The sequence below is a fragment of the Eretmochelys imbricata genome, chromosome 21, assembly GCF_965152235.1.
Source record: "Eretmochelys imbricata isolate rEreImb1 chromosome 21, rEreImb1.hap1, whole genome shotgun sequence".
Taxonomy (NCBI): Eukaryota; Metazoa; Chordata; order Testudines; family Cheloniidae; genus Eretmochelys; species Eretmochelys imbricata.
The window spans coordinates 17,758,817-17,770,051 of record NC_135592.1 but is presented as its reverse complement, the minus strand read 5'-3'; the positions used below and the strand labels follow the sequence as shown (position 1 = coordinate 17,770,051).

Below are 11,235 nucleotides of genomic sequence, written 5' to 3'. Positions count from 1 at the left end.
GGGGAAATAGTTTTTAGTTTGTGTAATGACCCATCCACTCCCAGTCTTTATTCAAGCCTAATTTGATGGTGTCCAGTTTGCAAATTAATTCCAGTTCTTCAGTTTCTCATTGGCTAACAATTTAATTCGGGGATAAGCTTTCGTGGGCTAAAACCCACTTCATCAGATGCATGGAGTGGAAAATACAGTAGGAAGATATATATATGCAGAGAACATGAAAAGATCATGTAGCTCCCATTGTATTCCTGGTTCAATCACTAGCCAGTCCACAAAGATACATGTAACATTTATAAATTTAATAAAATAGTCTGAATATTCTGTGCTTCATACGAAGCACTGCATCTGTCGCATAAAGGACTTTGTAAACTACATAACCCTAAATATCAAATAGAAATCAATGTATGTGCATGAAAACATAGGCTAGATACTTAAGATACTCTGAATGTGTTTTTTGTATTTTACACACAGCCCTGTGTTCCGGCTGCCCTTTCTTGGGACAGTGTCAGGTAGGGGTTGGGAAAGTGTGACGTGCCCCAGGGTGCAACCTGAACTGCTAGGTCCCCTTAACTCTCCAGCCTAGGGTGCCTTTTGCAATGCTTTGCTAGTGAACAGCAAACCTCTCCAGGCTCTGATCCCTCCCAGCACGCAGTCACTCCCAGCTCAGTACATGAATACTATGCCAGCCATCCATGAAGAGGGCGATACTCATGTTCCCCTCAGTCCAAGCCTTGCCCCCCCGAAAATATGCATTTTGTACCATTCAGTAGCTCACTGGACCGTACATGCTCATAAATCAGTCCATCATTCCAACAAAGAGTAATGAATGGGAATCAGCCTTTTTGTCTCATGGGGAGGCTTCCCAAACCCTTCAATCAAACCCACTGGTTTAGATAAAACAGTAAAGCAAGTTAATTAACAAGACAAAGATAGATTTTAAGTGATTTACAGGTGATAATGTGTACAAGTCAGAATTGTTTACAAAAGAAATAAAAAGAAATAAAATCTAATTTCTAAACTTTACCCAGGCGAATAGTTCTAAAAGCAAAATAGGTCGTCTCACCATTAGCTGCAATGTATTTCACAGGGTGCTTCTTTTTTCCAGCCTAGGACCACTCCCCTTAGTTCAGTGTTCTTCAGGTATTCCTTGATGTCCTGGGAGGTGGAGTGGAGAGGTAGCCAGAGGCCTTTTCCCCCCTTCTTATATTCTGACCCTTTGTATTGGAAAAATCTTTGCTGGGTCATGGGGTCAGCAGTTCCACTGCATACAAGCTGTCCTTCAGGTGAATTGCAAATACTTTGTTTATACCTTCCTCCTCTGCTGGTGGATGTCCAAGTAGGTAATGGCTCTTTAGCACCTTGCTGGTGTACAAGTCTGTCTTTGTCTTTGAGAAAATGGTCTCAGGGCGTTACCCAGAGCTACAGCATATTTCAGTAACAATCATATAGCACGATCTCATAGCTCCCTATACAATGTTGATACACACATTTAAACAGGACAATGATGTTCAGTAGATTATGAGTTTTCAAATGATACCTCACAAGGCATACTTTGTATAAAACATATCATAACCATATAAAAGTGGTGAACGTGAGGTACAGAGTGTCATATGGGGTACAGGGTGTCACAGAAAATGTGTGCAGGGATCTCTTTCCCACCTTGCATTTCTGAACAGGGGGCAACTCCAATCATACACTTCATGTGAAATCCTGGCCCTTTAAAGTCAATGGGAGTTTTGCCACTGACTTTAATAGAGCCAGGATTTTACCCTTTGTGCCCCTGGAGCACAATATGCAGGACAGCCAGAGTGCCACTAGCAATGTAAAATATCCCAAAGGATGTATGCCCTGGGATATCAGAAGTGGGACTCTGGCCTCAACCTCTTCCACATCATCTGGCAGTCTGATGCTAGCACTTGGGGAAGGCATGCTGCATCCTTTTAGTTTAGCAGTTGTTACTCTGTGTGCAAGCCTTAGGGCGCCTGGAGACATTCACTCAGATGTTCTTCACCACATGCAGAATGGCTCTAGAAACTGGTATTGGTGTGGTGCCCCTCTGCATTCCTAAAATTCATCAGAGGCTGAGAAAGTCACAATTTGTCCCACTTTTTCTTACAGATCAGTAGGCCAGGAAGAAAGCAATGGCCAAGTTGAAGGGTAGTATCTTGTGGGTACCATAATGATTAGTATTATGTTTGGTGTTATTTAACATTTTAACTAATGATTTAGAAGAAATAAAATAGCACATTAATGAAATTCACAGTTCGTACTAGAATGGGAGGCACTGTGAACATCAGGAAAGGACTAATGTAGAGGAAACTAGGCATGCATGTCCAGGGAAAGTTTAGAAGTGTAAGGATTTGCCCATTTATGGATATTATGAGTTTCACCAAGAGAATTATGTTCAGAGACAGCATCGAGTTGTCAGAGATGAAGACTCAAGATGGGTATGATACCATATGGAAAATAAATTTCCTTCAAGGAAGCTCATATGCAGCACCGGATTTTAAGTGAGGTTCTATCAGTCTGTGTACTTATCAGGATCACCATATTAATGAAACACCTCTCAAACATTAATGAGCATGTCTGTACAACACTCCTGTGAAGTACAGGAGCATTATTAGCCACATTTACAGATAAGGAATTGAGGCACAGTAAGATCAAGTATCTTGCCCAAGTTCACATAGAAAGTCTGTGGCAGAGCTGGAAATTTATTCCATATCTCCAGATTGCCATGCCACTGCCTCAGTCTCAAGACCATCCTTCCTCCCCTTCCTCCTTCTTCCCATTTCAGGCTCTTTATAGCCAAATAGAGCAACATTAGAAATTAATTAATTCCTCTCATCTGTTAAATTCTCCCCTCTGTTCAGAATGTCCAGAGAGAGCTGAGGTTAAAATCATCACTCACTCAACACATACAAAGTCAAAAGCTTTCTCTGTTGTTTTACAATATGATGTTCTTGGACAGATAGATTACTTGCTTGAGGGTCTCTCTTCCCCACCTGCTTCCAGCTCACACAGCTGTGATTCACAATTGTCATGAACCTTTTGGGTCCAACATTCTACTCCCATTAATTTAACAAGGGACAAATATCCCCTCTCACCTGAGTCTTATTGCACTTTCACACATAATGCCCCTCAGATAAAATATCTCCTATTTACTGATGATGGGAAATTAAAACATTTTTTGGCTGAGGCTGCCTGCCCTGAATCCTCTTCATTCCTGTCTTCCCCCATATGCCTGATGTCTCACTTCCATTTGGGGAAAAAAATTACATCTAATAATTTAAATTTGGGGGGTTGTTTTAAATCAAGAAAATAATCAATCCCTTACTGGAAGGGGATTCTGATAATGTTGGGGCTCACAGATTCAGAAATGTCTTCTCAGCAGCTTGCTAGACACCACTCAGCGTACTATTCCCCAACGAACCTATCTGATGTCACTTTTGTAAGTGGGGGAATAGTCCCACTATTGTTTGTGTGGAACTTTCCTGGCTTATACACTATCCCTGTGAAATGGGCTCCCTTCCACTCTCCTGTGTGGCAGAGTCCTCGTAACCCCAACAAAGCTGGGCCCAGGATTCCTGGGGGGCTCAACCCCCAACTTTGTCATGGTCACTTATGGTAGGGGCTAGGGTGTCCCTACTTCAGGATGCTCTCTCCGGTCTGGACACTTCCCTGACCCACTGATCATTGCATATAGTTCAAAGCAAATACAATTTATTTAACAGCAATCAATTTTAAAAAAATAAGGAAAAATGGGAAAGGTTAAAGGAAAACCCGTCACCCCGCTCTGTGGCATGGGGACGTCACAACCAGCCTCTCTGGGAAGTAAGGGAAGTTCAGTCTGTTCCTCACATGTCCCAGTCCTCCTGCCCAGGCCCTGGCTGTGCTGCAGGGATGCTGTGGGTCAGACACTTGCATACCCTCAGGCTCTAGGTGGCAGGATCCTTCTTCCCAGCATCGCCCCCACCCCATTGGGGTTACGATCCCCCTCCAAGTCTGGCGTTCAAGGCCTCTTGGCTGGTGGCATCTCCCTGAGCTGGGCCCGCTGCCCAGGGTCCCCCCTCGCTCTGCCCAGTTGTTCACCACACCCAGCTCCGGACAGCCCCAGTCTCAACTCCAGCTCCACCCTGCCTCAGCACTGCTACTCTGCCTCCAGCTCTCTAGACTGCTTTTTCTGGCCCCTCTAGCTCTGGTTTCTGTAGTTCTCCTCCCAGCACAGATCTGCTCCCTGGGCTGCTTTTGTTGTTGCAGCTCTGCTCTCAGCTCAGCTCATCCCTGCACTGCCTGAGGCAGCTCCAGCACACCTGGAAGATGGGATCCCAGGCTCCTGACTCCCTCATTGGTTTGCCTGCCCTGTCAATCAGGCTGACCTGGAGCATTGGCCTCTCTCCATTGTTCCTGGGGACTATCAATCTCAGGGTCCTGATTTCCCATTGACCCTTCCCCTTTCTTTTGGTACTTGGAGCTAGCAGCCAAAAAAACACCACTGAGTTTTAGTAAAGGGCCAACAGTCCCCTTACACTTTCATGGCTATAGTCACTGCAGCTATGGCACTTGGGCAGTGACAACCAAAAACAGTTGCACCTGAGATGTTGGAAGCCCTCCTGAGAACTCTCCCCAAGGGCTGAGGTTTATGGATTTGCTTGTTCCCTTAGCATTTAATTTGCCACAGTCAGTCCACCATTTATTAGAGAAAAGGGTAAGAGCTGTCTGAGAACCCGAATCCCACTGTCACCATGGCATTCCCATAGCTCCCAAGTGATTGGCATTGGGTGGATCAGCTGATTGTGTAGCCACATGTATTAATACAAGAAATGAACTCTATGTTGGAAAGATGTTCCACGCTTTAGCAAAAGTAAAGGCTACACAGCTAGGCTGCAGCTTTGAACTGAACATGGTTTTCCCCTCACACACTCTACCCTTCCCCTCTTTTTTTCCCCAGGGTCCTGCCTAAATGTAACCACAGCACCATCTTCTGGCAGCCTTCATTATTGCAGCACAATACATTTGAAATAAAGCTACTATCCTCTTCTAAATGAACACAAATATGAACTTGCTGCATTCAGTTATAAGAATAAATCTTTACATGTACAAGAACGTCTTTTAACACCTCTGTAAACAGCAATATAAAGAAGAAAAAGAGGGCTTCGCCCCCATTGTCTCAGTCAATTATTTCCTTTAGCAGTTGATTGTTTTGCTTGCACGGAAAAGTCAGTCCTCAGGGGGATCTATTCCCTCAGTAGTTTTCAATTTGTGTTCTGCAGTCCCCTGGAGGTCTGAAAACTATGTCTAAGAGGTCCGCAAAAGATTGTCATTACCACAGAACAGCGGTTTTCACCCTTTAGTCTGTGGCTCCCTGGGGTCCACAAACTGTCTAAGATTTCCAAAGGGGTCTGCACCACCATGTGAAATTTTTTAGGGGTGCACAAATGAAAAAAGGTTGAAAACCACTGAGTTATCTGATCCCCAGGCACACAAAGCACGTTGATAAGTGCTGCTTCTGATGATGCTAGGCCAGAATCACTCTCTGTTGCCCCAATTACAACAGGAGGAATGTCTGAGTACTCTTTGGCTGCTTCGTTAGGGGAAGCTGCCAGGATAAGGGGTGGGAGCCACAAAAGTACTTAGGTGCCTCTGTCCCAGTTTTGGCTCCTCTGTGATCCACAGAACTCCAGTCAGCTCCTACGGTTTTCACAAAAGTCCACTAGCAGCCCACGTTTCTGCCTCTAGGAAAGGAATCACTGCCACCTCCTGCTCTGTGATTCAGCCGGGAGTGGGGGGGGCACCACAGAGAACCCACCACCCTGGGCTCAGACGAGGGGGGGAAGGGCACCACAGAGAACCCACCACCCTGGGCTCAGACGGGGGGAGGGGCACCACAGAGAACCCACCAGCCTGGGCTCAGACGGGGGGGAGGGGCACCACAGAGAACCCCCCAGCCTGGGCTCAGACGGGAGGGAGGGGCACCACAGAGAGCCCACCACCCTGGGCTCAGACGGGGGGGAGGGGCACCACAGAGAACCCCCCAGCCTGGGCTCAGACGGGGGGGAGGGGCACCACAGAGAGCCCACCACCCTGGGCTCAGACGGGGGGAGGGGCACCACAGAGAGCCCACCACCCTGGGCTCAGACGGGGGGGAGGGGCACCACAGAGAGCCCACCACCCTGGGCTCAGACGGGGGGGAGGGGCACCACAGAGAACCCCCCAGCCTGGGCTCAGACGAGGGGGGGAGGGGCACCACAGAGAACCCCCCAGCCTGGGCTCAGATGGGGGGGAGGGGCATCACAGAAAGCCCACCACCCTGGGCTCAGACGGGGGGGAGCGGCACCACAGAGAACCCACCACCCTGGGCTCAGACGGGGGGGAGGGGCACCACAGAGAACCCCCCAGCCTGGGCTCAGATGGGGGGGGAGGGGCACCACAGAGAACCCCCCAGCCTGGGCTCAGACGAGGGGGGGAGGGGCACCACAGAGAACCCCCCACCCTGGGCTCAGACGGGGGGGAGGGGCACCACAGAGAACCCCCCAGCCTGGGCTCAGACGAGGGGGGGAGGGGCACCACAGAGAACCCACCAGCCTGGGCTCAGACGAGGGGGGGAGGGGCACCACAGAGAACCCACCACCCTGGGCTCAGACGGGGGGGAGGGGCACCACAGAGAACCCCCCAGCCTGGGCTCAGACGGGGGGGAGGGGCACCACAGAGAGCCCACCAGCCTGGGCTCAGACGGGGGGGAGGGGCACCACAGAGAACCCCCCAGCCTGGGCTCAGACGGGGGGGAGGGGCACCACAGAGAACCCCCCAGCCTGGGCCCACAGGGTGTATGTGTGCGGGGGGAGGGGCAGCAGGGCAACACCCCACCAGGGCCGATCATCACGGCTGCCCCCTACAGGCTCGGGCAGCCTCAGCGGGGGTCAGGCGGTTTGGAGTCAAAGGAAAGATACCGCCCACTCCGAATGACAGCGCGCCCGGCCCGCCCTCCTGGAACGCCATTGGCCAGCTCGCCCAGGCTGGAGCCAACCGCATTGCCTCAGGGTCGCGAGCGAACGTGGAACGTTCTGCGGTCAGTCACGTGACCCGTTCGGTCGCCGGCTCGGGCCTTGCGGGGAGCGTGCCGGCCCGGCTGACCCAAGATGGAGGAGTACGCGCGCGAGCCTTGGTGAGCGGCCCCTGGCGGGTCCCTGCCTGCCGCGCGCCTCTCCCGGGCCGCTGAGCGCGGGGCCGCGCCGGTTCGGGGCCGCTGGGCAGCGCCATGCCGGGCCCGTGGGCCGCTCCCGCGGCCGGGCGGAGCCGTGGGTTGGGCCGCGGCGGGCAGGGAAGGCGTGTCCCGCCCCAGCGGACGGGGCCATCGGAGTCCTGGCGGGAGAAGGCCCTGCAGTGCCGCGTGAGGCGGGCGGGCCGGAGGGTAGGCTGGAGCCTAGCGGGAACCCTGGCGGCTCGGCTGTTCTACGGGCGACGGTGCGGCAGCCTCAGCGTTCGCCAGTCTCACAGCATGATTTCGGGGGGTCCGGTCCAGAGACAGCGGGGGGTGCTTGGGCGCGACCCCTGGGGACTGATGGCTCCAGAGAGCCACCCTTCAGCGGATACCTCAGCGGTGAAGCAGTTGCCGGCAAAGCGGCGCTAGGACTAGGGTGATTGGAGGGAGGTCTCAAGTGAGGTTCAGCCCGGCTCTGTTCTGGGTCCGGGGGCGGTAACGTTTGTATTAATGAGTCGGAGGTAGGGGTCCAGAGCGTACTGATCAGGTTTGCAGATGACACAAAGGTGGTGGTGGTGGTGTTGCCAATACTTTGGACGATAGAGCTAAAAGTCAGAGGGATAAATTGGAGAACTGGGCTATAGATCAAAAAGAAAAGGAGGACTTGTGGCACCTTAGAGACTAACCAATTCATTTGAGCATAAGCTTTCGTGAGCTACAGCTCACTTCATCGGATGCATCAGTGGTTCTCAACCTTTCCAGGCTACTGTACTCCTTTAGGGAGTCTGATTTGTCTTGCATACTGCCAGGTTTCAGCTCACTTAAAAAAATACTTGCTTACAAAATCAGACATAAAAATACAGAAGTGTCACAGCACACTATTACTGAAACATTGCTTACTTTCTCATTTTTACCATATAATTAGCATATAAATAGATTGGAATATAAATATTGTACTTGCATTTCAGGGTGATGCTTGAGCTTGTTTTTTCACTTGCAAGCCTTGTTTGAAGTCTGAGTCTCACTACATGGGGCCCACTGTAGCATGGGGCCCTGAGTAATTGCCCTGCTTGCTGCCCACTACTGCCGGCCCTGCACTTGCAGCCTGTCCCGTGACCCCCCTGGGGGCTGCAACCCCTACATTGAGAAACAGTGATGTAGATGAGTTGAGAACCCCCTGCAAGACCTCTGAGAACCTCCAGGGATACATGTACCCCGGGTTGAGAACCACTGCTATAGACAACCAAATGAAATTCAACAAAGACAAATGTAAGGTGCTACACTTAAGGAAGAAAAACCAAATGCACGAATACTGGGAAAAACTGGCTTGGCAGCAGCACTGATCACTACCTCACATGAGTCAACAATGGGATGCTATTGCAAAAAAAGCAAATGCAATTTTAGATTGCTTTAACAGGTGATGCTTCTGCTCTACTTGGTGCTGGTTAGGCCTCAGCTGGAGTACTGTGTCCAATTTTTCTCAACCAATGTATAGAAAGGATGTAGAAAAACTGGATGTGTGCATTCGGTGCAAGGAGTTCTTGGCCCTTTGGAGACCAGAGTGGCTGCGCTGGAGGAGCTAAGGGAGACAGAGAGGTACATAGATAAGACTTTCCAGGACACTGTAGAGTGGTCCCACCCCTGGTCTGACAGCCTCTGTGCTGTTGAGGAGGATGACAGTCTCAGGGAAGGAGAACGTTCAACTGGAGCAGAGGGAAATGATCCTGGGGTTGGGGCCCTCCTTCCAGATAATGTCATGGTATCCTCTTGCACTGAGCATACCTCTCTGGGGGAGGGAACTCCAGTTATTAGGAAGAGACAGGTGATAGGGGGATTCAGTCATTAGAAACATAGCTGTGTTTCTGATGACTGGGAGAACTGCATAGTGACTTGCCTGCCTGATGTGAACGTTGTGGATCTCTTGAGACATCTAGATAGGCTTGTGTGTAGTGTTGGGGAGTACCAACGGTGTGCGTACCAATGACATAGGGAAGGATAGGGGAGAAGTCCTGGAGATTGAAGTCCAGGACCTCCATGGTAATGTTCTCTGAAATGCTTCCAGTTCCATGCACAGGGCAGCTAGACAGGCAGAGCTGTAGGGTCTCAATGCAGGGATGAGATGATGGTGTAGGGAGGACGCGTTCAGATTTATTAGGAACTAGGGCACCTTTTGGGAAAGGGGGAGCCTATATGAGAAGGATGGGCTCCACCTAAACCAAAATGAAACCAGATTGCTTGCTCTTAAAATTAAAAAGGTTGTAGTGCAGTTTTTAAATTAAGGGCTGGGGGAAAGCCGACAGGGGCAGAGGAGCGAGGAGCACGTGATTTGGACAGAGACATCCCTTAGGGGAGAAGCTATTAATGGAGTTTCTCTGCCTCCTAGTGAGGAGGAGAGGATGGAATGTGATAAAACACAGGTAGGATCCGATGAGAAACAGTCAAATGAAAGAGTGCCATTCAGTTACATTATGTAATGGCAGACAACTGAAAACTGGGAACTACAGGCCACAGTCCCTGGAAAAATCATGGAGCAGATCCTCAAGGAATCAATTCTGAAGCACTTAAAGGAGAGGAAAATGATCAGGAACAGTCAGCATGGATTCACCAAGGGCAAGTCATGCCTGACTAATCTAATTGCCTTCTATGACGAGATAACTGGGTCTGTGGATGAGGGCAAAGCAGTGGACGTGTTGTTCCTTGACTTTAGCAAAGCTTTTGACACGGTCTCCCACAGTATTCTTGCCAGCAAGTTAAAGAAGTATGGGCTGGATGAATGGACTATAAGGTGGATAGAAAGTTGGCTAGATTGTCAGGCTCAACGGGTAGTGATCAATGGTTCCATGTCCAGTTGGCAGCCGGTATCAAGTGGAGTGCCCCAAGGGTTGGTCCTGGGGCCAGTTTTGTTCAATATCTTCATAAATGATCTGGAGGATGGTGTGGATTGCACCCTCAGCAAGTTTGCAGATGACACTAAACTGGGAGGAGAGGTAGATACCCTGGAGGGTAGGGATAGGATACAGAGGGCCCTAGACAAATTGGAGGATTGAGCCAAAAGAAATCTGATGAGGTTCAACAAGGACAAGTGCAGGTCCTGCACTTAGGATGGAAGAACCCCATGCACCGCTCCAGACTAGGGACCGAATGGCTCGGCAGCAGTTCTGGAGAAAAGGACCTAGGGGTTACAGTGGACAAGAAGCTGGATATGAGTCAACAGTGTGCCCTTGTTGCCAAGAAGGCCAATGGCATTTTGGGATGTATACGTAGGGGCATTGCCAGCAGATTGAGGGACATGATCGTTCCCGTCTATTCAACATTGGTGAGGCCTCATCTGGAGTACTGTGTCCAGTTTTGGGCCCCACACTACAAGAAAGATGTGGAAATGTTGGAAAGAGTCCAGCGGAGGGCAACAAAAATGATTAGGGGACTGGAACACATCGCTTATGAGGAGAGACTGAGGGAACTGGGATTGTTTAGTCTGCGGAAAAGAAGTATGAGGGGGGATTTGATAGCTGCTTTCAACTACCTGAAAGGGGGTTCCAAAGAGGATGGATCTAGCCTGTTCTTGTTCTGTCATCAGCTACCTCTGAGGAGTAATGGTCTCAAGTTGCAGTGGGGGAGGTTTAGGTTGGATATTAGGAAAAACTTTTTTATTAGGAGGGTGGTAAAACACTGGAATGGGTTACCTAGGGAGGTGGTGGAATCTCCTTCCTTAGATATTTTTAAGGTCAGGCTTGAGAAAGCCCTGGCTGGGATGATTTAGTTGGGGATTGGTCCTGCTTTGAGCAGGGGGTTGGACTAGATGACCTCCTGAGGTCCCTTCCAATCCTGATATTCTATGATTCTATGACAATTTTTTAAAGTGCTTATATACAAATGCTAGAAGTCTAAGTAATAAGATGCGTGAACTAGAGTGCTTCATATTAAGTGAGGGTATAGATATAATAGGCATTGCAGAAACTTGGTGGAATTAGGATAATCAATGGGACACAGTAATACCTGGGTACAAAATATATCGGAAGAGCAGAACAGGTTGTGCTGAT

The 11,235-nt window shown here is 49.8% G+C and overlaps 1 protein-coding gene across 3 annotated transcripts in view; it reads left to right on the top strand.

Annotated features, from left to right (window-relative positions):
* The first annotated feature begins 7,048 nt into the window (after positions 1–7,048).
* TIMM17A (translocase of inner mitochondrial membrane 17A) overlaps positions 7,049–11,235 on the top strand; it is a 35,738-nt gene continuing 31,551 nt past the window's right edge. The window contains exons 1-2 of one of the 3 annotated variants that reach the window (XM_077839418.1): positions 7,079–7,159; positions 8,691–8,791. In XM_077839418.1, the coding sequence (XP_077695544.1) occupies positions 8,711–8,791 (81 nt within the window). In that variant the 5' untranslated portion in view covers positions 7,079–7,159; positions 8,691–8,710. Of the gene's footprint in view, positions 7,160–7,244; positions 7,459–8,690; positions 8,792–11,235 lie in introns of those variants that run through there. The other 2 variants (XM_077839419.1, XM_077839417.1) reach the window with 2 other exon arrangements.